Source organism: Panicum hallii, chromosome 4 (assembly GCF_002211085.1).
Source record: "Panicum hallii strain FIL2 chromosome 4, PHallii_v3.1, whole genome shotgun sequence".
Lineage (NCBI taxonomy): Eukaryota > Viridiplantae > Streptophyta > Magnoliopsida > Poales > Poaceae > Panicum > Panicum hallii.
In genome coordinates, this window is record NC_038045.1 from 39,005,015 (window position 1) to 39,030,199 (window position 25,185).

The following is a 25,185-nucleotide window of genomic DNA, read 5'->3' on the forward strand; positions in this document are numbered from 1 at the left end:
CAAAATTAGCTTAAACCATACTTAGTTTGCAATTGTAATTGTAAATTAACAATTCATGCACTCGAAGCACACAAAAAAATAAATGCAAAAATGCACATAAATGACACACCCGATTTTTAAAGGACAAAACCGAATGCATAACTATATATATGACAGGATCAAGTTCCATACATATAGTGACTTCATCAGTGAATAATCAGCAACAGTATCATGAGAAGAGAATTAAAAGAAAGTTATACAGCTTATCCTGGAAACGAAGACTCCAAACTTCACAGGCAATCGACATGGGGTTGCGCAAGCCTAGAACTCAGCATCATCTTCAAAAGACTTCACATCACTTTCTCCTCTGAGCAGCAATTATAACAAGCGTGAGTACACTTATGATTGGTACTCAGCAAGTGTTGGAAATTATATGACATGAAGGCCAAAATCAAGAAAAGGCTGACTGGCTTACTGCGATAAGCAATTTTAGTTGGTCAAATTTTATTAGCACCTGATTACTAAGATATAAGTTCATACCAAAACCCAGATTAAAAGAGATAGAGGAGATACAGCATAACCATAACCATAAACATGGTCCACGATTTAATTCATCTTCAAGTTCAATTATCATGTGAGGGTCCAAACCGCTCTTAACCGTGAGCACGGCTGATATATCAGTTTTCACTTTGTAGAGATTGTATACTTTATCCACAATTCATGTTTTCCTTGATGCTCGGGTTTGCAAGGCTCTTAAACACTTCCAAGGTGAGTGGCAGAAATTCACTACGAGGCCTTTACAAATATTTCCTAACTTATGACAATCCGCTAAGGTTTCAAGTCAAAGCGATCATAACTCTCTCTAATGAGGAAACGCCTTAGCCAAGGACCACATATAGCAATATGCCTCAAGAGGACCGAGCTATACCCTAACGATGCAACCTCTCTTGCCCTTTCGGTAAGATTATTATAAGCTAAGATTTCTAATTAATTAGCCAAGACCAAAGCCATGTAGCATTGCGGTTGCACTGTTTTCCTAGGCGGTTCTCCATGTTCCAATTAATTCAATAATCTTATTTATCACCAATCAAATATTCCCGAACATGAGTAAACCAGTCTAACATAATATCCACGTTATCCAACCAACATCTAAGTACAAGCAACTAGCGTAACTACAATATAAATATAAATACCCAGACTTATTCAAGGAAGTTCAAATGAAACTAGGCATATCCTTAACTTCGGATCCACCATATTCTAGACACATGCATGCATATAAAGTGAAGGTGTATTTATGATATTATTGGGACTGAAGTATGATCAAGAACCAGTTGCCTTTCTTTTAGAGAATAGCTGCTTAGAGTCTTCAACTCTTATTCTTAAAACTCTAAATCTTCAAAACTCTTCGATCACGCTCCTTCTAACGTCACACAAGCATCGGGCCCAAGCATACAAGCAAGCAAAACAAACAAGAACAACTAAGAACGGGTACAGCAAACAAAAGAAAAGCTTTAAAAGAGTGTACAAAAGGATAGGACTCGCTGCTACAGTCACGAGAACGAAAGGAACGCAGGAAATGGAGCTAGGGTTGAAAAGAAACAACTATCGGAAGATTTATATTATAAAAGAAATAAAAGAACTATAGGCTTTCATTTATTTTAATTTAGAAAACTAATGTAAAAGATATAAAAGAGAAATATCCCTAATTATAATTGACTCATATTATATTTGCATTTATAAAAACGAAGGACAACTTAGTCAAATTTTATATGAATTGTCAATGTACAAATTATCCTATTTAAACAATTAATTATAAAAGAAACTAGTGGGAACATATAAACGCATAACTTCATATGATTCGTGTTGAACTAACCAATTAAATTACAAACACATTTAAGTTGATATTAATCAAATTAACATTAGTTATGAAACCGGAGTAAAGACTTAATTGGATTTTATTTCGGAACACTAGATGAGAGGATATTATTCAAATTAAATTGATATAAAATTTTAAAAATAGGAATTATGGTACAACAGCACTACTAAACGATAGCTTAGGGTTTTGCAAAAAGAACGGATCGAAACGGATCTAAAATGCGGAAACTACGCATGAAATAGTGGTGTAGGGACCTATACGTAATTAACTATAGCTTTTAGGGGTTAGCAGGAAAGATCTGCAGGACACAGAATATAGTGCTTGCAAAAATAGGAAAAATTCAGGGTTAGATCTGAAAAATTCTATGGTGGGGCTGGATTGAGAAGATATAATAGATCCAGGGGGTTTTCTGCAAATTTCGCAAGACGCAGAAATTTACGCGATAATTACATAATCTTCCAGGGACTAAATTGTAAAAGCTTCAAATTAGGCAGCAATGGTGGCAGCGGGTACTGTTCCTCAAATTGCCGAGCGGGGCATATGAAAGAGGACGACGAGGGGATTCCATTCCATACCTAACTTACCGCGGAGATGCATCGTGGCGATCGAATTTCGCGGAGGAATTCGCGACGGTGGGTCTGTTCTGTCCCTGGGCTTCTGTCCTGTTCATGGCGGCTCTGCAGGACCTCAGGGCGGTGCAGGAGGGGGATGTGGCGCGGCACAGAGGGAGGAGCGGGGCCATGGCGTGCAGTAGATGAGGCGATGATGTCCTGTGGTGCACGGGCTCGGGCACGGCGTTGGGCAGAAGGGTAGGAGGGCGCGGCGGCTCGGTGCAAGAGGAGAAGGGCAGGGGAAGACCTGCAGGTGGCGGCGCCGAGGGGTCTGGCGTGCAGGGGAGAAGGGCAGGGGGAGACCTGCAGGATGTGACGCAGGGAGGGCGATGCAGGGGACGAGCGGTGCTGCAGGAGAGACGCACGCGAGGAGACAGCTGCGTAGGGGCGCCAGGGGCGGCGGCTGTGCAACAGGGACGCAGGGGCTACAGCTTAGGGAGAAAGGAAGGTCGCAGGATTTATAGGAACGCAGGAGGGTTTAGCGAGCAGGGAAAAGCGGTGCGAGGCTGAGGGGCTCGGTTGTGGGCCGAAACAATTTCAGCCATGGGCCGAGAGCTGAACCTGGGCTGGCCGAGTAGGTTCGTTTGGTGCTGGCCTGGAACGTGAACTGGGCCGCGGAAAGAAGATAGACGGGGAGGTGGAACCGCACCGGCGCAAACCGACGGGCGGTTGGAGAGCGAGGATCGATTGCGGATAGAACGAGATAGGGAGATAGAGATAGAGAAAAGTCGGGCGGGTTCGGTTATGGACCGAAACAGGATCGGGTGAGGGCTGAACACGAAAACGAGCTGACAGAGCTGGTTGAACGTGAACCATTTATTCGAGAGCGTGAAAAGAGAAGGAAAGGATCAGGCCGAGTCGTTGGGTCTGCCGGCGATCGAACATCATTGAAAAAACACCGAAGACGAGCCACGAGGCGTCGTTTTCAAGCATGACTTGATCAGGGGGAATGGTTAGAGGATCGGGAGCTCGATGGGACATCTTCAAGATTCTAAGAGGATAAGGTTAAAAGGATGTACAATAAAGATACGGCTCGGTCCGACTACGATGAGAATCAAAATAGAAATATTTTCCATAACACATTTTTAAGTTTAAAATAAATCTAGAAAAGTCCAGATAAATATTTTAAACCACGAAAAATATATCCGGAAGAATCCTAAAAATTCCGAGGAAAACTCGGGAGGTAATTTTAGGACACGAGAAATCCAAATAGAATATTTGGACTTCATGAAAAAGAATTATAGAGCTTTCCAAATAAAAATGGATCTAGCTCTCGGATAAATAGAATAATTGCGAGAAAAATCTTTAAAATTCTCGGAAAACCCTATCGATAGATGAACACATTGTAAAAGATATTTATAACCTAAAATTAAATATTTTAGCGTGTGACAATAAATCATTCTAGTGGTATCCTTTTGCGGATGATTAGCTGTTAATGATTATTTTAAATACCAGAGGTGGAACAATATTGTTCCAACATTTTGAATTTACTTGCTCGACGTTTTGAACATATTGTTTCAAATTTTTCATATAAAATATTCAAGTGGTTTATCTGAAATGTTGATTTATATTTCACCCTGATCATTGAATGAAGTTTAATAAAATATTGAAGCATGTATAGATTTACAAAAATGTATAAAGGCAAAAGGAAAAAAAATAGCATGTTCCTGTGTATTACTATCTATTGTTGGTGGGCTGCAATGATTAGAACCAGTGGGCTATTAGACTATGATACATGGAATTATTAAATTATACCATCATATATCGTAGCTGGGCCTTATCCTGCCTTTCCGTTCAGACACTGCTACCTCGCCCATTGGGCCTAAAACTGTCCTAACCCTAGCAGCAATACGTACAAAACGTGTAGCTCCTGCCGGCCCGCGCGCCTGTTCTCCCTCCCACTCCCTCCCTCATCCTGAAACACACACCGCCACCACCACCAACACCACCACCGGTGAGAGGCGGCCTGTCAGCAGGAAACAGAAATCCGCCTTTCCTGTCTTGTACTGTCCTGTCCAGCGTCCACGTCGTGGGTCTCCATCCCCTCCCTCCCTCGCCCAAGTCGCCGATGCCGGTCTGTCTCCGGCCGGCGGACGGTTCAAAGATGTGGTCTGCCGCAGCAGGGCTTTGACCGCCCGGGCGCCGTCGAGGAGGAGGAGAGGAATCCGGCCGCGATCCCCGAGCATATTCGGCTCCCGGTCCACGCTCTCACCAATAATCCACGATTATTCTATACACGCCCTGCATTTGTCTGATGCTTCCCTTACCTGCTCGTGATGCCTGATGTGCTGTATCTGTATTATTCTTCCTTTCTTCTCAACACAGTCCCGGACGTGTCCATGGCCCGGCGCAGAAACCACCTTGCAATGATCCTTTTTCTTTCTGTGAGATCAATTCACCAGTTCATTCATTTTTACTGCCCGGAGAGAAGGTGGTGTGACTAGCTTTGCACACTCCTGTCACTCCCCTCGTGTGTCCTACGACTACAGGAACAAGGACCTCTCTGTCTATCTAGGATTCTAGGAGCCGGCCAGGAGAAAAGGCGACCCGGCCATTTCCATTGATCAGTCACACCAAAGCCAAGGACGACCCTACCCTACCAATCGACGCAGCTAACCGAGCATTGTTACTGTTTGGCCAGCCTGCTACGTGTCCAACCATTTTGTATTTCTCTTGACATATACTTGACATCTCCGTCCATTCCAAATTGAATCGTTGGTCCAGTCGTCGTTTTGGTAAATCTGGATATATATATATAGATTTTATTATGTATCTAAATATTTATTTTTATTATGTCTATATATATAATATAATTTATATATCCTAATCTGCTAGTTTGCTAAACTGAACTACAATTTGAAATGAAGTAGGTAGCAGCGAAAGACTATAACAGGTCCAAGGAACAATCGTACCACCTCCCACGAAAATGTTAATGCAAACTGGAAGAAATCCGGACACCACCACTTGATTTCTTGGCCACTAAACACATCTCCCCGCCATCAAGACACACTGGCACGAGGCGCCGGACGGCGACGCCTCGCTCCCTACTCGTCTCGGCATTATTCTTCGGCCATCCTCGCCTCCGTACGTGGGTGACGCCGAGCTGGGCACGCGCGCGCACACGATGGCCGAGGCGGCTGCCACCCAGCATCTGGACGGCCGGGACGGCGGCGGCGGCCAGCCGAGCCACAGCAACGGCGGCGGCACGTGGGAGATCGAGGAGCTGGAGCCCGAGGAGACGCGCCAGGCGGGCGGCGGCGGCGTCTCCTCCGCGGCTGGCGGCGACGCGCAGGGCCAGGGCGGCGGCGGAGCGGCGGCCTCCTCCGGCGGCAGTGCCGACGACGTGTACGTGGCGGTCGGCAAGGGCGGGTCCAGCATGGCGGCGCTGTCGTGGGCGCTGCGCCGGCTCACCAGGCCCCGGAGCTTCGTCTACCTCGTGCACGTCTTCCCCGTCGTCAACAGCATCCCCACACCATGTATGTGACCGATCTCCACTACTACTCTTACCCCATCTGCTGCTTCTCCTGACCTCACCATCTTCTCGGTTCAATTCACGATCATAACACTGCTCCGATTTGCTCGCGTTATTTAGCATGGCGCCGTTTAGAACACGAGAATTTTTCCGGAGTCATGTACCAATGGATTGAATCAGATCAAACTAGTGTTTCATGTGAGGGTTCTTGGGTTACATTCAGGCTTGTATCCTCACCAATATCGGCCATTCCAATGTCACAATATAGCCCACTCTTCCTTTGAGCTGAACTCGAACACAAAGCGTTCTCTTGGCAATTGGAAATTAAGAGTCAAATCAGGACTACCATTGCAACAACCAGTAAGAGGACAATGTTGCAATTTGCAAACAAGCAGTCTTGTTTCAGGTCACCATTAATTGGGGTCCCAGAAAACTGCCTTTGGCGTACTAGTTGAACCTAGATGGTCGTGATGGAAGGATCGAAGGGAAGTTCTTGGACTTTCAAAGGTGTCGTCTTCATGCGCCGGAGTTTCCTTGGAGCCTTGTAAACATCTTGCCCCTAAGAATAGGTTTGGCACCGTCGCAAAGCTGCAACAGAAAAATTCCAAGCGGCTGATGCGGACCTGGTAGAGGATCCGAGATACGAACAAAGCCACCCATCATGCGTTAGTTGTGACCTGTGCCACCTTAATGTTTTTTTTCTTTTTGATATAAAGCTGTATTTTCAGCAGCCAAACATGATCTTTCCTTCAGTGAAGCTCGTAGAATCTATTCTCAAAGATCACATACATCCTTTGAGCTCCAGGTAGCGAATGCTAGCAAGATACGTGTACCATACAAAGTGCCAAAAAGTGGAGCTGTGAGATGCCTGGTAGAGTAGGGCGCATGATAGTATGCGATGTCAATTGTGATGTTAGACTGCCACTAAAGTGTGAACAAGATCAGCACAGTGGGATTCCATTCTCCAAGCTTCTAGTCTTTAGATACAATGACACTGACAAATGAAAATAGACTAGCAGGTTCAGCAACTTAACAGAAGGAAAAGAACAAAAACATGGATTTGTTTCTAAAGGAGCTGAATTTTCTGAATGTGTTGCTGTCCATGTGTTGCATCCGATGATCTTTCAGCAATATTCAGTTAGAATTAGTATTTTGTGAGGAATCTGACACATCTTCAATTTCTGAAATAGTAGGAATGATGCCTAAAAGCCGAGCGAGCCCAGAGCAGATCGAAACCTACTTGAACCAAGAGAGATCGAAGAGGCGAGAAATGCTGCAGAAATTCCTGGATCAGTGCCGCAAATTTCAGGTCAGCAGCTGAACCAGTGCATTAACAGTTCTGAGCACTGAACAAGTTTTTCAGTCATGGGACAAATTGAAGACTCAAATATCGTTCTTTTTCTATATATTCAGGTTACCGTTGATGTTTACCTGATCGAGAGCGATCAAATTGCTAATGCAATCATTGAACTTGTTCCTGTCCTGCACATAAAACAGCTAGTGCTGGGAATTTCGAAGTCCAATGTACGGTAAGGCCTATACCATATAGCATGAAATTAATAGAAATGCAAAATCGTTTGCCTGCACTTCTGCTAATTTATGCTGAATTTGTTGGAATGAGCACAGGAAGCTCAGGAGAGGAAGCACAATAGCAGGACAGGTACAGAAGAGCACACCTGTATACTGTGAAGTCAAAATCATCTGCGATGGCAAAGAGGTGACGACAGAGACAATTGCTGATCCAACACCACCACTATCACCTTCTCCTGTAGATAACAGCAGCGGATCTAACAACATGACACCACCGTCGTCTACACCTAATCATGATAAAGCAGCTGCAAATGGTGAAGGAAAAGACGGTGAATGCAGAGAACAAAAGAAAATCACAAAGTTTCTAAGATGCTTCTCGTTTTGATTACCATCTGATTGCTGTTTCAGTTACTTTTCACAGCTAGCACATTGTAATTGCATCATGATTGGACAGCGTATATATGTTTTGCTGTTACAAGTTTTGCCAATGTTTTTGTTTTTAGAAGTTATTGATTTATTGTGTACAAAAGGAGATCTCCATGTATATGTGGAAACTTTTTAGCATTTCACTGAAATGTTTTTTTTATTTAAGATGTCCTTTTCTGTTTTCTTAAGGAGATGAATTGAAGAATTGTACATGACTAGTAAAATATCGAAAACTACATAGAGGTAGCATGGTAAGAGTAAGATATGCATAAAACTAAAAGGTATGCTGCCTCTGAAGAAAGCTTACTATTGGGCTGATCAGAATAGCAAGCAGAAGCAACACAAATACACAACAGTTTTCTGCCAGAAGAATGCACTATTATACATGTGTCCAGAAGTCCATGTAATAAAGAAAGAAACAATATATGACATTCTAGTAGAAACGTAATGGAGAGAGTCAACCCATTTTTTAGCATAATCACATTCTCTTTGCTGGCATCTGCTGTTGAGAGATTAGGACAAATCAGCAAGTTATATTGAGATATGAATGCTGGTTCTGTCATCATATCTGGTCAACTTATTAAGTATTTGAAGTCATCAGCCCAAGATATAGAAGTGCAAGGATTGTTACCCTGCGGTTCAGACCTAGAACGTGATAAAATTTAATTTATAATAATGCATTGGCTTAACGTACAGATAATAACAGAGCAGTATTAACTTGAATATGAAACATAGTTACTGCAAGAATTTCTGATGACAAATATAAGTTGCATAGAACATAAATTAGATCTTCATACCGCGCTAAAGGATTTTGACTCATTGGAAAATTAACCAATGCACTGTACAACTTGTTGAGGAACACAAATTTAAACAAATGTATTCTCAAAGATAATGTACAACCTTTGAGAGCTCCAGGATGTGAATGATAGGAAGCGATGTGATGTACGTTAGACGGCCACTGAAGTGTCAACAAAATCAGCACAGTAGGATTCCATTCTGCCAGCTTTTCTAGTCTTCAACACAATGAATGACGCTATACCACTTCATGAAAATAGACTTTCAGGTCATTCAGCAACCTACAGAAGGAAAGGTAAAAAAAAAGGAAAAAATAGATATTTTTCTGAAGCTCTACAGTCATGGCCTGGGCAGTGGTTCTGAATGTTTTGTTGCATCTAATCCTCTAAACAGTACAAGGCGCATATTGTGGGGAACCTGACATACAGAGCATTTCGATCTCTGAAATAATAGGAACGATGCCTAAGATCCTAGCAAGCACAGAGCAGATTGAAATTTATTTGAACCAAGGAGATACAAGAGGCAAGAGATGCTGCAGAAATTCCTAAACCAGTGCCACAAATTTCAGGTAAGCAGCTGGTCTACTTCTTGAACAGCTCCAAGTTCTGATCACACTTGTAGTTAATATTACTCTTAATAATATGTAGCGTAGGACAACATTGAAGAGTCAAATATCACTCTTTTGATATATTCAGGCTACCATCAATGTTTATCTCATCGAGAACAACCAAATCACTGATACAATCCACAAACTTATTCCTGTCCTGCTCATAAACAGCTAGGACTAGGAATTTCAAAATCCAATGGGCGGTACGGTAACAACAACAACAACAACTTAGTCTTTTGTCCCAACCAAGTTGGGGTAGGCTAGAAATGAAACCCACATAAAATAAGAATAAGAAACACAAAAAACACAAAAAGGGCACAAGCCAAAGGAAGAGTTAGGGGTTAAACAAAAAGTAACAAAGGTCACGGTTCAGATACGTTAATTGTTAATCTCCAAGCGCTCCTATCCATAGCTAATTCCTTAGCAATATTCCACTCCTTAAGGTCTCTCTTAACCGTCTCGTCCAAAGTTAGTTTAGATCTACCTCTCTTTACATTATCGCCCCGCTTTAAAACTCCACTACGCACCGGCGCCTCGGGAGGCCTCGGTTGTACATGTCCAAACCACCTCAACCGATGTTGAATCAACTTCTCCTCGATAGGTGCCACTCCGACCCTATCTCGAATCTCTTCATTCCGGACTCTATCCCTTCTTGTATGCCCGCAGAACCAACGCAGCATACGCATCTCTGCTACACTCAGTTGCTGGACATGTCGCCTTTTTGTAGGCCAACATTCAGCACCGTATAGCATCGCCGGGCGAATCGCCGTCCTATAGAACTTACCTTTTAGCCTCTGTGGCACCTTCTTATCACAGAGGATGCCCGAAGCCTGCCGCCACCTCAACCAACCGGTTGAAATTCTATGTCTAGCATCTTCATCAATGTCTCCATTTTTCTGAAGCATTGATCCTAGATACCGGAAAGTATCCTTCTTGGCCACCACTTGACCTTCGAGGCTAACGTCCCCATCCTCGTGCCTAGTCGGGCTAAAGTCGCACATTATATACTCAGTCTTGGTCCTACTCAGTCTGAACCCCCTCGACTCTAACGTGTGTCTCCACAGCTCTAACTTCATATTAACCCCTGCCCTACTCTCGTCAACTAGCACCACATCATCAGTAAAGAGCATACACCAAGGGATATCACCCTGTATATCCCTTGTGATCACATCCATCACCAAAGCAAATAGATAAGGGCTCAATGCTGACCCCTGATGTAGTCCTATTTTAATTGGAAAGTCACTAGTATCGCCATCACATGTTCGAACACAAGTCATCGCATCCTTGTACATATCCTTGATGAGGATAATATACTTAGTTGGGACTTTGTGTTTTTCCAAGGCCCACCATATGACGTCTCTCGGTATTTTGTCATACGCCTTCTCTAGGTCAATAAAGACCATGTGTAAGTCCTTCTTCTCCTCTCTATATCTCTCCGTCAACTGTCGTACTAAGAAAATCGCCTCCATGGTCGACCTCCCAGGCATGAACCCAAACTGGTTTTGGGTCACCCTTGTCAATCTTCTTAGACGATGCTCAATAACCGGCAGCATGGAATCAACAAAAATATAAAATCATTTGCCTGCCGCTAATGCAAATATATTTATCGGAATGAACACCGGTAGCTGAAAAGAGGAAACACAATAACAGGACAGAGAAGAGTGCACCTCTACTGTGAAGTCAAGATCATCTGCGATGGCAAAGTGGTGATGACAGAGACGATTGCTGATGCAAAACCACCACTGTAACCTTCTCCTGTAAACAACAGCAGCAGCAGATCCCACAACCTGACACTGACACCTCCATTATCTACACCAAATCATGATAACACAGCTGCAAATGGTAACAGAAAAGACAGTGAACCCAGAGAAAGAACATCACAAAGTTTTTGGGATGCTTCTCGCTATGATTATTCATTATTATCTTTTGAGATGCTAATCATGATTGAAAAACATACGTTTGGTATTAACAGTTTTTCATTGCTTTCGTTTTTTTAAGTTATTGATTTATTGTGTACAAAGAGATGTTCTGCATATGTCGAAACTTCTCAACATTTCACTGATTCTTCTTGTGATTGAAGAGTTCTTTTTTATGAAATGAAGAGTTGTACCTGATTACAGAAAAATTTAGACAAATGATGTGATACGTAAAAGACACATGAAGCACAGAGTATGCTTTCCCTGAAGAAAGCTTAGTAATTTCAGCTGGTCCCGATATCAAATACAAGAAATATACCATTTATTGGTACGGCTAGGAGAATGGTACACATATTCTAATGTGGACAAAAAATAGTAATAAAGAGGGGGGAAGAGAGAGAGAAACATCCTAGAAAGAAACCTGACTGAGAGAAGTGAACTGGGACATTATGGCAAATATCAATATCTAGTATACATTTTTTGCTGACACCTTCTATTTAAGGATTAGGACGATTCCGTGAAATTTACTGCGATATCAAGACAAGTATATTAAGTCATCTCTGCCAAGACAAGGAAGTGCAAATTGATCTGCGATATTAGTTTATTCACAGCACTACTTGAATTAAACACTATAATGCAATATACTAGCATACACTTCAGTTAGCAAAAAGATTTTAACAGAATGTAATTCAAACCAAGCACACTATAATGCATCCATCAAATATACAACAGAAGACAATAGAATTGTCGAGCAGCATTAACTTCAGAATGAAATGCATAGAACTAAAACTGGAATTTACGCTGCACTACAGGAGTTGTTGAGGAACAGAAATCTGAACATTAATCATTCACTTTGAAAGCCAAGAAACAATTTCACAGGGACAAAAACTCTACCCACCATTCATCTGCAAACACACAGATGCAAGAATCCTACTTTATCCAATTGCTGCAAACAAAAGAAAAGTCGTCCTATTCTTCTAAAAGAATCCAAACTCTAAATAGTTATCAGAACCTTTCTGGGCAGCACCAGTAGAAGCAGCAGTCTCTGAGGTCAACGCTGGCTGCTTTGGGGGCCTCCCAATCTCAAAAGGCCTAGGTACCTCTGGAGGGCTTGCACAGCGTATCAATGCCCAATTCACTCCCTCAAAAAATGGGTGTTGTTTTATCTCTGTAGCACCACGCTTATAACCCAATCGTTGTTGGGGTTCCTTGGCAAGAAGACCCCTTATTAGATCCCTGGCTGGGAAGCTCACAACTGGGTACTCAGGGAAACGCAACGGCTGACCAATGACATTGAACAGTGTGGCTCGGTTGCCTGAGCCTTTGAATGGTGTTTTTCCAAAGAGAAGCTCATATAAGAATATACCAAAGGTCCACCAGTCAACAGCACTACCATGACCGTGACCTTTGATAATCTCAGGTGCCAAGTACTCATGTGTACCAACAAATGACATTGATCTTGCATCACTAGGTTCTGCTATAAGCTCAGGCCATGGGCGGACCTGGTTGACAACTTCAGGCTTTGGTTTTTGATCTTTCTTTGACTTAGAGAAGAGTCGTGGTCCAAAGCATGTCGTGGGAGCTGTACATGATGGCTGCATCATGCAGGATGGTTCAGCACAAGCTTGTTGAGCACAGTGAGCTTGGTTGGTCTTCCTAAGTGATTCTGCATCAGGGTTTGTTGACCTGATCAGCGTTGGGCTCACTGCGCAGCGAAGGGAGAGGTCGAAATCCGTAAGCATGATGTGTCCATCCTCTCGGATAAGGATATTTTCCGGCTTGAGATCACGATATATGATACCAAGCATGTGCAAGTACTCCAACGCGAGGAGAATTTCAGCTACATAGAATCTGTAGTTCACAAGTGTAATATAAGTAAAGCAGCTCAACAGTGCAGCAAGAACAAGCACTACACGTAGCATAAATAAATAAATAAGTTGCAAAATAGACAAATTCAAGAAGTATAATATATTGGGTTTGTTCTATGCTGTTTGGTGCCTTTAGTAAGGTATATGGATGTAAGCTGCAGTAAATTAATTAGTTATATCAATTCCTATTCATGCATTCTAACTTTGCATATACTTATTTCATATTAGCTGACTTCACAAGATTATGCAGCCAAGTGGATACCATACAGACCATATTCCACCACAAATTACTCAAAATAAGCCATACTGTCTCCTCTATGCCACCTATTTATCATTTGCATGGGGTAAGACATAATAAATCAGACATACTTGACAGCTTGTTCTGGAAAATACTTGCCACGCTGCCTTTGCCGAAGGGTATGCATGTCTCCCCCAGGGCAAAACTCCATAACCAGGCATGAAAATTTATCAGTCTCAAAGTGGGTATACAATGTAGGAAGAAAGGGGTGGTCCAGGCACTGCAAGATGTCCTTCTCAGTCTGGGATCGAAGTAACTTTTTACGACTTGCAAGCGATGCCTTGTCCATGACCTTCATTGCAAAATAGCTCTTTGTTCCACTTAATTCTGAAAGATACACGCTGCCAATATCACCACAGCCTAGCTTCTTCAACAACTTAAAATGGCTCAACCCAAGGATCCCATCTCTGGTTCTGATCATCTGAATTGCCTCCCAGCGTGAATCATTTGCCTTATGAGGCTTAGTGATGCTACTGATGCTGCTACACGAGCTCTCATCACTGATATCACTGCTATTGCTTGGCCTGTATCTGCTACTGGTTCCTCTTTCTCCTGTCTCAGATCTTTTGATCAGCCTGCCACTTTCATTTTCCTTTGTTAGACTACACTCTTTATCCAATATCGAAGATAATTTCAAGCTTCTCCCTGTATTATCATGGTCCACAATTTTCTTCTCTTCATCCACAGGGCACACTGAAACCATTTTGTCTTGGATGAGCTCTGCAGAAATCTTGTTTGAAGTAGTACGATCAACTGACTCATTTGGAAGGTGGTCTGGTTTCTGCTCCTTGGACTCCACTTCAGAACTTGGTTTGCTCAAGTTATCTAGTTCAGGCAGCTTTCTTGGCACCGATGTGCTGGGTTTATTCAGCCTAGCAGCCTCCAAAGAGGAACCAATCTGAGAATGCAGCTTCAGCGTTTGAATGTCAGGGACTGCTGGGGGTGCTTGAGGCAATGCCTCTGTAGCCATTGTATCTCACAGACCAAATTATACACTGAATCAGCCTGCAGAGTACAAAAGATCTTCTACAAGCACAATTTAATCAGAGATTCAAGCTTGGCACTGCACTGGATAATTGAAATGCAACCTTCGATTCAGAAAAACCTGCACAGAAGAATAAAGATACAATAAGTTGACATACAAGAACAGAAATTAATAAAGTCCATGAGCAAAAAAGAAAACAAAAACCTAATACCAAAACGAAATCAACAAAATAACCTCCAGCCCCGTCCACCCTCCAACACAGCGAGACTTCTCAGCTCACAACCTTATGCGCACTGTACACCCACACTTGCAGAGTTCATCCCCCCCAAACTGAAAAAGTCGGTTGATGTCTGACTCCAATGGCCTTAATAAACCGCCGATCCTGCCCAACCTCCCACTAACCGCAATCATACAGCCCTACAGATCCAGCACTCCCCCACACCGCGAATAAAGAAAGCGCTAGGGATCAGCAAAGATGGCTTGTCCTGTCAAAGGGGCCATCTTTTGCTCTGAAAAGGGGAGCACGGTGGCTCCCATCCGCCATCACCCGCACCAGAATTAGGCCCTCTGCTTAGTTTCCTGCGGGCGCAATGCCGCCGGTGAAACACGTAAGCAGAGAGGTCTGGAGATCAATGGCGCGCCCCTTTGGCGCGGCAAGGGGTGCTATTCTACTGATGGCTCCGGTCACATCAAGAGGCGAGCTTTTGTTGGCGGAAAGGGCGAGGAACGAAAGCGAGAAAAATTAAAGGACGGCCCGAAAGCTGAGGACGCCCTTTCTTCTTTCTGCGAAATGCTGGGGCGCGAAAATCTTTTGCAGCTCATATCGTACGGAGGAGGGAGGGAAGGACCGAAGGAAGGGAGAGAGGCACGAACCCGCGAACCCGTCCAGTCCAGTCGACGCAGATCTACTGGGCGGCGAAATCGCATTGCAAGGACAGCAAATGGGGGAAAGGAAAATGAATGGAATGGCCAAGTGGGAGGGGGGGGGGGGAGCGAATCCCTAGAGAAAGAACTTGACTGGAGAAGAAATCTCACCTGAATGGATCGAAGCTGTGGACGGGGCCACGGGAGCGATTCCACGAACCAAGCCGGAGGAGCGGAGTCCGACGATACCTGCCGGCGCGGGGGATGGATGGAGTCAGCGTCGCATTTGACCGGGGATCTCTCGACGACTGCTGCGGCGCGTCATGCGTGCAGGGTTTGCAGGGCGTGGGTGGGCGAAGTGTAGGAGCAGGGTGGTGACCGAACACGGCGGGGGAGAGAGGGAGAGGAAACGGCAACGTGCCAAGTTCTGAAAAGCTACAGCTTTCTCTCTCACCTCCTCCTCCTCTCTCTCTCTCTCCGAGAGACTGCTATGGATTCGTTCAAGGATACCGCACAATGATTCGATGTTTGGCGGACTCCAGCTGACATGGCCTCCTCTCCTCACTCTCATCTGTTTGTCCCGAATGACACGGCCCGGGCGTCCTACAACAAAAAAATTCTTTTTTTCAAAAACGACTGCAGCAACAAAATCCAGTCGGTTGTCCTTTGAGAAACAAATCGTTTCATCGACAAACGGCCTGATCTTGTCGGATTTCCTGGTCGTCGGTTCGGTTATAGCAAGTATTCGGCTGACTCCAACAGGCGAGCCATTCGGCTAGGCAAAGGCAAAATGGTTACTGTAGGAGTACTGTAGCACTAGATATTCATCTCTAATAGAGTAGGCATAAAGGCAAGGTATTTTGACTAGTAGAGAAGAGCGAAGTTAAAATGCATGCTCTGCCAGACCAAGCCATCCGCGGCTGGATCAACGGTCAGTTGGGTGGGAGAAGAGAGAATGTTGTGCAGCAAGGGAGAACTCGCCGGTTCGGGAGGAGAGAGATTTCTTGCCGCTGGCGGGAGCCAACTACCAGTGGAATGCAGTATGCTTTTGCCTATACCGTTGGAGGTTAGAAAAAATAACTACCGTAGCTATTTTCTAACCGGTAGCCAAAACGTGTATTTGCCTGCTCCGAATAGTTTCTTTTGTTGGAGTCAGCCTTGTGGTGCCAACGAGACGGGCGGTATGGTATGCACGTCCACGTTAGAAAAACTTCCGCTGGCAGAAAGAGAAGAAGAGAGAGAAAGCGGAACGGGCGCTCCACCACTCGCCGGCTGAATCACGCGGCTCGAGACGAAAACGTCAGCTCCCAGCTGGCAGGGCGGAGCTACATTGATTCGAATACCCAACTTTCTCCAGAAAAATCGAGTATATCTCAAATATATACATGAGTATAAATTATGTTGAGCCAAATACTCCGTTTCCTATAATTCAGTCCAAAGCGTAATTCTAATATTTCCTCGGCCCACCTGATTTCGCAGTCCGCAAGCGAGCCCACTGCCAATAGCCACAAAACCATATCTAGGGATGCAGCACATCTCTCACTCATCTCCCAATTAATTTGAGCCAAACCTATACCATGACGGCGCGAATGACCACTAGCGGAGCGCGGCGACGAGAGCCAGCGCCGGAGCGGTGGGAGCGCCCTACGTGACTACACCCGAGGTCCGAACTGTGAGTGTTAGCAAGAGGCAGCCGGTGGTAGCACAGCCGGCCAACAGAAGCGACTGGTTGCCAAAAGCTTAGAGCTAAGCCTCTTGAGAGCTGCGCAGGAGCATTGGCACAAGGGCGCTAGGGCGGCAAGCCAGCGCCCAACGGCGGTCTGGCATCAAACGAGAGAGTATCGAATGAGCAAAATTTTATTTTTTTTATTTTGCTAGCTTAATTTATTTAGTTAGTGTTTGTGCTATTTCTGAATATTGTAGAGCTCTATAAATTGAAGAAGAAATAAATTGATGAACTTTAAGAACTCAAAACACGGAAGGTAGGTTATCGATTGAGCATTTTATTTTGACTTGGAAACGGAAAACCCAACTTCGAAATGCTGGCTCCGCCACTGTCAGCTGGATACCGGCGCAGAAACTGCCGCGTCCTATCCTCCTCCGATCCCGTGTGCTAGTTTACTGTGTGTTGAGTATATATATGTGCTGACCACAAAGATGTTGATCACAATAAATCGCATGAGCATTAAGTATCCCCATCTTAAATACAGCCAACCTCTTAACGAGCCTATTATATGCATCGGCTATATCGTTGGCTGGTAGATGATATGGGAGCCTTACTCCTATATCATTTGAAATGTAGTATTCCATTTGTGCTCCAACCTGCAGAAAATTCAGTAAAGTATTGTCCAGTTACGCGCTCCCTAGCGGAGCCCAAATGCAGCGGACAGCAGCAGGCAGGGCAGCGAAACCGAGGCAGCAAGCTTAACGAGTTGCAGGCTCGTGCCGTGCCGGGATGAATTTGGCCGGGCACGGTCAGAACTTTTTGCAGGCTCGTTTCGTTTGCTACAGTAGTAGATTTTTTTACTGTACCATGTCCGGATCCGTGAACCCTAATTTGGCCGTATGGACCGAGTACAATACGTTACATGCCGTCCCATTCAGCGCCCTAGTTGCTTATTTTATTCAGTCCCCGTCGCATTGCTTTTTAAGTTCAAACTAGCGGGTTTAAATGCGGTGTCTCACCACAAAATTTTTGAATTTGCGGAACCAGACGATCCAAAGCTTGAAAACTGTACTAAAATCCATGAGGTGCACTCCCATTGATCAAATTCCCTTATTGTAGAGGAGGCTTCTCGAAACTTCAATTAGAGTTTTGGATCAGCTACAGAAATTGTGATCAAGGATATAGAATATAACCAAATAGTATGCAGCTAACAACAAAACTAAAGGGGTGATTGGTTTGTGGAGTTCCATGCCACGGAGAGCTAGCCCCAACGCATGCAAGACATGTATGTTTGGTCCTAGGTGTAGAGCCAGGCAGGAGGAGGCAGCCCAAATGCTAATCCAGACAATCAATCACATTAATGTTGTATGCGGCGGACCATGTTGGGCTGTATCTGTATGCACAAGCAACAAATTTCATTCATGCATAGCATATTTGTAGGTGTAGTTCACAACACGGTACATTGTGACTATTGGGTCCTATAAGGTTGAGCTTGCCATACAGACAATAAATGTACTGGTCCTCCTTTAAACCGAGAAAACTCAATCTTTAGCTCAAATTGCACTACCATCTGTATTACGACGAACTGGTGTGTCAGAGCACTCGTCATTTGTATAGTGTCAATTATCAAACACATAAAATCTATGGCAATATAAAATGCAAGGAACATCCTTTTTATAACCATGCAAACCAAATTGAACAGCACAAGATCAGAAGTGAAGCAGGTACTTGATTCCTTTTGCCATCAAAGAAGTGGCAGTTTAATGATTGGCATTGCAGGTACTTCTCTTCAATTTTCTCAGACATTTTGCAATGGCACTGGTTAAAAATATAATAAACACAAGAGAAATCACCGCGCCAGCTACTAGCACAAAGACATATACTGAAGTCCTCAATTTCCGACAGCTTCCAGCAGCAAAAGCTATCATAAGAGCCAGCAGGTCTAGTATCATAACCAAGCAAAGCAATACCTCAATGGGAACAGATTTCTTCCTTACAGATTTACTAAGCAGCAGCATGATCACAACAATAGATGCCATGAAGAAGAACGATTTGAAGCAGAAGAATGTCATATAGCGTCGGTTATTAATATCATGAAGGAGAGGATCGCCTGCAACATGGTCGTTGTCATCAGACCAGAAGCCACCAGGTGGGTTTAGACCAGCTTGATATGTGATTGAGGCATCGCCTGTGCAGGCGCTCATGGTAGGCGATCTGGCCGGCAGCGCGTAGAGCTGATGGCGAAGGTGGCTACGGGGGAGCGCAGAGCATAGGGAGAAATTCCAGCCCGGCTCTGCACCGGCCAGCAATGGCGACTCTTCTTGCGCCGTTTTTCTTGTTGGTGGCTTTGTCGATGCGCTATCTGCAGGTCTGTATTGGTGCAGGGTGCTACGGGAAACCATTTGAGAAAATCCTTATCTGGCGTTACGCTAGCGTCAACATCGGTGACACCTCGTGATGCCACTCCCTCCCTAGAGACGATATCGACATCTCCTCACACCCATACGCTAGGCGGAGGTTTATGTGAAAGATTTTGCAAGCAACACATGATTCGGGCATCAAGTTTCTAAGCAGACGAAAGATGCGATGGATAGGTGCTGCATGAAGACATTGCAAGGTTGAAGCCGGAATGAAGAAGAGGATTGAAGCTTAGGGGGTGTTTAGTTCCGGAGGGCTAAACTTTAGCCCTATCTCATCTAAGAGAATCTTATCATTTAGGAACATTAAATAAAATTTAATTATAAAACTAATTACAAAACCTCTAGGTTAATTTGCGAGATGAATCTAATAAGGTATATTAATCCATGATTAGCGGATGGTTACTGCATCATCACTGTAGCAAATCGTAGATTAATTAGGCTCATTAAATTCGTCTCATGAATTAGCAATCATCTGTTGCAAAAATTTTTATAAACAAATTTTATTTAATACTCCTAAATAGCAAGACTCTACTTGATTTACTTGATTTGACAGGGCTAAACTTGAGCCCTCCGGAAACAAACAGGGCCTTAGTCTTGTAGTTTTCTTTCTTGTTTTTGTGTAATCCCTCAGTTGAGGTCAGAGTCTAAGTACAAGAAGCTGTAGTCATTTGCATGTGAATGATCAAGGCCGGAACTTTTTCCATAATCTAAAAAGAAGAAACTTCTGGCTCAGCTTTCTTGGTAAGAAAACCCCACTTCTGAAGAAATTTGACAAATGCATCCAATAGTTTTCCTAGTGTGTCATGCAATGGAGGTAGAAGGGTTTGAATCACAAGTGATAATAGAACAGCCACAGCAATGGCGATAACAAAAAATAGATTGTATTTTATTCCTGCAGCATAAGCAATCAGGAGGTCAAGCAAGCCGAGCACCAAATACAATCGCAGAGCATAGGACTTGACTCCATGCTCAAAGGATTCCTTATTCACAAGTAAGATTGTGATAACTACAGAGGACATAAATGATACTGAATTTGAGTAGTAGAACACATCATACCGTACTTGATTGTTATCCTGAAGAATTGGGTTGCCTGGTGTGTCACTGACATCGCTGTCATCAGACCATACACCTCCTGGAGGGTTTATACCAGCTTGGTATGTAACTGTTGCAGCTACTATAGCAAGCATCAATAATAGATTATGCCTCCTTTCTAACTCCTTCTGTTCCAATTCGTTCTCACTAGTACTATTCCCTGTCTGATTGCCACATAATTGAGGCAATGCTGACCAAAAGTGCTTCAGTTTTTCTGACACCCAATTTTTGCAATGTATAGGGATTACATGAATAGATAGTAGAACATGAAAACCAACATAAGTGAGCACAACGCATATAGCACTGATATATAGATGGACTTCTTTGCTTCCCTGCAGCTTCCCATGACAAAAGCCCCCGTAAGGGAAAGCAGATCCACTATCATAGCTATTTGCAACTCACGGCGTTTTGTAAAACTCTCGCTCAAACTCTTGCTCAGGATTATAAGGATCATGACAAAAGATGCCACAAATTAGTTTCATGTCTTGATGTAACACCCTAAATTTCAAACCAGCAGTTTAAAATAAACTTGGTTAAATGTTATTTAGAATTCACAATATTTAATTTAAATCCTTTGAATTCAGAATGGTTATCGTGAATTAAAAATATTTTTATTTATCTATAAAAAGAAATATAAGGAATAAATAGGATATGTGCATTTCATGCCCTTTTGCATTATTTCATTGGATGTGGTTCATTGAATTTAAATTTGAATTCAAAGTTCAAAAGCATTTGAATTTGCAAGTTTACCTTTCTTTCTTTCTCTCTCTTTCTCTCTCGGGCCGGCCCATCTCCCTCTCCCTTTCTCTTTTCCTCCTCCACTGCGCAGCCCAGTCTTCTCGCGAGGCCCATTCCTTTTCTCTCTTCTCCTTTCCTTTCCCTCTCCCTCCTCTCCCGCACGCGGCCCACCAGCCGGCGCTCAGCCCACCAGCCGCGCGCGCCCCCTCCTTTTCCCTCTCCCCCGCTTCCTTTCTCCTTCCTGGGCCGGCCACGCGCCTCGGCCCGTTACCACCCCCCTGCGCCCCGCTCTATCTCTCGCTCTCCGACCAGTGGGGCCCGCCCGCCAAGGTTGTCCCCGACCTCGAGCCAGGCTCGGGCTCGAGGCTGGGTCGGATGCGGCGCCCTCCCGGCCGCGCTCCGCCTCGGGCCCGCACGCCCAGGAGCACAGCCGCCCCTATTTAAGCGCCGCCTGTACCCCAACCCGCTCCCCTAGCCGCAGCCGCCGCCTTGCCCTCAAAAACCCTAGCGCTCGCTCCCACCGCCGCCTTTGCCGCCCCGCGCCTCGGGCCGCCGCCGCGCCGCTGTTTGGCCGCTCCCCGCCGCCGAGCCAGTCCTTCAGGAGCACCGCACGGTGGTGAGGACCTCCGGCCGCCGCTTCTTTTCCCCTCTCCGGTTTCCCCGCGCCCGCACGGCCTCGCCGTCGTGTCCGCGCTGCCTCTCGCCGCCGGCCGCCTCCTACGGCCCCCGGTGGTCCTTCACGACCCCCTAATTGGGTCCTCCTTCGCGCGCTCTATCCCCTGGGCAAAACCCAAGCCAAACCTGAGTCCGGGAATGCGATATCGCGTTTCTCTGGCGAAGTTCGGCCGCGCGCCGCCGTCCGGAGCTGCCACCGGCGTCACCCCGCCGCCGCTCGAGCCCTCCCCCACGTCCCCACCGTCGGATCAAGATCCAACGGCCCCGATCTAAACTAGACCCGAGTCAACAGATCTGAGTACCGGTCAACCGAGGCGGTTTTGCAGTTTAGCCCTTAAGATTTCTAGAAATCAACCCGCAGTCCACCTCAGTTCAAAAGTAATCGCATTTAGGTCCTTTTTCTTCTGTTTAAGCCCCTGTACTTTTCCAAAATAGAACCCGCCGTCCAGACCTTTCTGTTTTGCAGTCTAACCCCTCTGTCTAGGGTTTAATTTCAATCTAGCCCTCGGTTTCTTCTGTCAGAGCCCTTTTAGAATTAAAACCATCACAAATAAGCCCCTGGAATCCTGTTTTAGCCCTAGTTCTTCCGTTTTAACTCCGTTTTCATCGATTCTTGCGCTCACGCGATCCTTACGGCATGAGCAGTAGTTTTATTACATTATTTTGTTCTGTTTATATTGATTGGTGTATTGTTTCTTATTATTTGCACTTGTTTGCTTGTATGTGCTTGTGTACGACGATAGACGATACGCAGTTCGAGGGTCCGCAAGAGCCGAGTTTTGAAGAATTTCCTGAGCAGCAACAGTTTGCTAACGAAGGCAAGTGGTCCTTGATCATGTTTTAGCCCTATTAATATTATAATTATACTTTTACTTTATGTGCATGCATGTGTCTAGAATATGATGGATCCCAAGTTAAGGACATGCCTAGTTTCAATTGAACCTCCTTGATTAAACCTGGGGATCTATATTTCTGTTGTAGCTACGCTAATTGCTTCTACATAGATTTTGGTTGGATAACCTGGATATCATGATAATGTTTTACCTATTCTGGAATACTGTTTGGTGATAAATAAGATTATTGAATTAATTGGAACATGGAGAACCACCCAGGAAAACAGTACAACCACAATTACTACATGGCTCTGGTCTTGGCTAATTAATTAGAAACCTTGGCTTGTAAAGGTCTTACCGAAAGGGCAAGAGGGGAGTGCGTTGATGGGGTATAGCTCGGTCCTCTTGAGGTGTAGATATGATCCTGGGTAAGGCGTCTTTCTCATTAGGGAGGGTTATGACCACTGCGGCCTGAAACCTTAGCGAACCAATGTAAGTCAGGGAATCTTTGTAAAGGCCTCGTAGTGAATCCCTGCCACTCACCTTGGAAGTGTTTAAGGGCCTTGCAAACCCGGGCATCAAGGGAAACACGAGTTGTCGGTAAAGTGTACAACCTCTACAGAGTGAAAACTGATATATCAGCCGTGCTCACGGTTAAGAGCGGCTTGGACCCTCACATGATAATTAAACTTAAAGATGATCTAAATTGCTGGTTCTGTTTATTTATCTCTGTATTATGGATTGATTCACCTCAGATAGTTTATTTAAGGGTTGGTATATACTTACACTTAGCTAATGCCTGCATAATTAAAACTTGACCAACTAAAAATGCGTATCGCAGTCAAACCATGTCAGCTTTTCCTTGGTTATAGCCTTGCATGTCATATAATTTACTCCACTTGCTGAGTACCAACCATAAGTGTACTCACACTTGCTTCATTAAAAATAATGCTGCTCAGAACAAGATAATTGCCCGGCTGTAACGCCCTGAAAATCCACCAAATTAAAACACGCGCTAGGGTGCTTCATTCAGAGACCACCCGACGACGAAACCCTAACCCTAACCAGGTCCTCCACCGCTCGGTAGCTTGCGCGACCGCTTTCCTCGATTAGCGCCGGCACGATTCGGCGCACGAATGCCGCGCACGCGTGGCCGACCAGCCGCGGTCGCCGCCGCGATTGGCGCCGACGCGTCTTTCTTTTCCCTCGCACCGCGCGCTTCCCCGCGTGGCCGACCGGCCGCGGTCACCGCCGCGACCGGCGCCGGCCCTTCTCCCTCCCTCTTTTTCTTTTCTCTCTTTTCCCCTTTCCTTTTTCCTTTTCTCCCCTTTTCTTTTCTTTCTTTTTTTTCCCTTTCCTCCCTTTCCTTTCTCCTCCCTTCCTTCCTGTTTCCCTTTTCCCCTCCTGCTCCCGAGCACGGCACAGCCGTGCGCCGGCCCTGTGCGCCGCGCCCGCGCTACCCCCGGCCGTGCCGCGTGCACGCGCACGCACCCGCCCGCGCGCCCCGCGTGCCCCGCGTGCTCACGCGCCGCGCGCCGCGGCGCCCGTCGCCCGTGCCTCGCCCCTGGCCCGCGCCGCGCGTGCCGTGCGCGCACACGCCCGCACCCGGCGCCGCTATGCCGCGCCGCCCGCTGAGCCGCCGCCGCTGCCGCGCCGGGCCGTCCGCCGCTGCCGCACCCGCCCCGACGCGCCGCACGCCGCCACAGCCCCGTGCTCGCCCGCACGCCACGCCACGACGAAAGAAAGCGGCCGGGACGCCATTAATGGCGCCCGCACCGCCCGCCGGCCGCCTCAATTCCCCCACCTCGCCGCCCCTCCCCTCGGCCTATAAATAGGCCGCCCGCGTGGCTCACCACCACCACGACCACCTCCACCACCCGGCCCCTCGCATCCCCCAGCCCGGCGCCGCCCCACGGACGCCTCTGCCCGCCGCCGCAAGCCCCCGTGGGCAGCCCCCCCCGCTGCAGCCCGAGCCAAGGTGAGGCCGGGGATGGGTTCCCCGCGCCCCCCTCCCTCTTTTCCCCCACCCCCCGGACCGCCGCCGTGCCCTGCCGGCCGGGATTGGGCCGCCGGCGCCCCCCCAATCCCTCCTCTGTTTCTGTCACGGGGGAGGAGAGGAGGAAGAAACCATTTTGCCCAAAACCCCCCTGCTGTTTTTCTGTTTTCCAAAGAAAACCCCCCCCTCTCTAAGAGTACCCTTATCCGTTCCCGTTTTACAAATGAAACCTCGCCTGTTTTGTATTTCAATTCAAACCCTCCAATGCATACATCTAGATATACTTGACAACCTTTTAGCATGCCTAGAATATTTTTAAGATTCGCAAATAGATCCCTACTCTTTTCTGATATTTACGAACAAGCCCTCGAACCCCCGTTTGAGCCCGGAAACCACCTTTAGCGCGTCATTTTATGTGCGAAACGACCTCCGATTGACCCGAAACTTTACCACACCCTTTCTAGTATAGTTTTCAGCCATGCCATTAAGATACCACCTAGAGATACCACCCCTAACTCCGTAACTAAATTATTTCCGA

The 25,185-nt window shown here is 45.7% G+C and overlaps 2 protein-coding genes and 1 pseudogene across 5 annotated transcripts; 1 reads left to right on the plus strand and 2 right to left on the minus strand.

Annotated features, from left to right (window-relative positions):
- The first annotated feature begins 5,352 nt into the window (after nucleotides 1-5,352).
- LOC112890830 (U-box domain-containing protein 33) lies at nucleotides 5,353-7,956 on the plus strand. Of its 2 annotated transcripts, none has more exons than XM_025957696.1 (4): nucleotides 5,353-5,942; nucleotides 7,129-7,247; nucleotides 7,352-7,462; nucleotides 7,565-7,768. In XM_025957696.1, the coding sequence occupies exons 1-4, from the start codon at nucleotides 5,591-5,593 to the stop codon at nucleotides 7,625-7,627; spliced, it is 645 nt and encodes a 214-aa protein (XP_025813481.1). In that variant the 5' UTR covers nucleotides 5,353-5,590; the 3' UTR covers nucleotides 7,628-7,768. The 2 variants fall into 2 exon arrangements, with proteins under 2 accessions (XP_025813481.1, XP_025813480.1); XM_025957695.1 differs by having other exon boundaries at nucleotides 5,356-5,942; nucleotides 7,352-7,467; nucleotides 7,565-7,956.
- Nucleotides 7,957-11,996: 4,040 nt separating this feature from the next.
- Nucleotides 11,997-15,667, minus strand: LOC112890829 (protein kinase G11A-like). Of its 3 annotated transcripts, none has more exons than XM_025957692.1 (3): nucleotides 15,399-15,667; nucleotides 13,450-14,483; nucleotides 11,997-13,063 (listed from the first exon to the last, which is right to left on the minus strand). In XM_025957692.1, the coding sequence occupies exons 2-3, from the start codon at nucleotides 14,346-14,348 to the stop codon at nucleotides 12,190-12,192; spliced, it is 1,773 nt and encodes a 590-aa protein (XP_025813477.1). In that variant the 5' UTR covers nucleotides 14,349-14,483; nucleotides 15,399-15,667; the 3' UTR covers nucleotides 11,997-12,189. The 3 variants fall into 3 exon arrangements, with proteins under 3 accessions (XP_025813477.1, XP_025813478.1, XP_025813479.1); XM_025957693.1 differs by lacking the exon at nucleotides 15,399-15,667 and adding an exon at nucleotides 14,598-14,897; XM_025957694.1 differs by lacking the exon at nucleotides 15,399-15,667 and having other exon boundaries at nucleotides 13,450-14,897.
- A 4,353-nt stretch (nucleotides 15,668-20,020) lies between these two features.
- LOC112890468 overlaps nucleotides 20,021-25,185 on the minus strand; it is a 35,647-nt pseudogene continuing 30,482 nt past the window's right edge.

What these genes read in the sequence shown, in the direction of transcription:
- LOC112890830 (XM_025957695.1), top strand. Translation starts at nt 5,591, where the DNA reads ATGGCCGAGGCGGCTGCCACCCAGCATCTGGACGGCCGGGACGGCGGC. An exon ending in ATCAGTGCCGCAAATTTCAG is followed by an intron (nt 7,248 to 7,351) that starts GTCAGCAGCTGA and finishes CTATATATTCAG; the next exon opens with GTTACCGTTGATGTTTACCT. An exon ending in ATTTCGAAGTCCAATGTACG is followed by an intron (nt 7,468 to 7,564) that starts GTAAGGCCTATA and finishes GAATGAGCACAG; the next exon opens with GAAGCTCAGGAGAGGAAGCA.
- LOC112890829 (XM_025957692.1), bottom strand. Translation starts at nt 14,348, where the DNA reads ATGGCTACAGAGGCATTGCCTCAAGCACCCCCAGCAGTCCCTGACATT. An exon ending in TTTCCAGAACAAGCTGTCAA is followed by an intron (nt 13,064 to 13,449) that starts GTATGTCTGATT and finishes TGTGAACTACAG; the next exon opens with ATTCTATGTAGCTGAAATTC.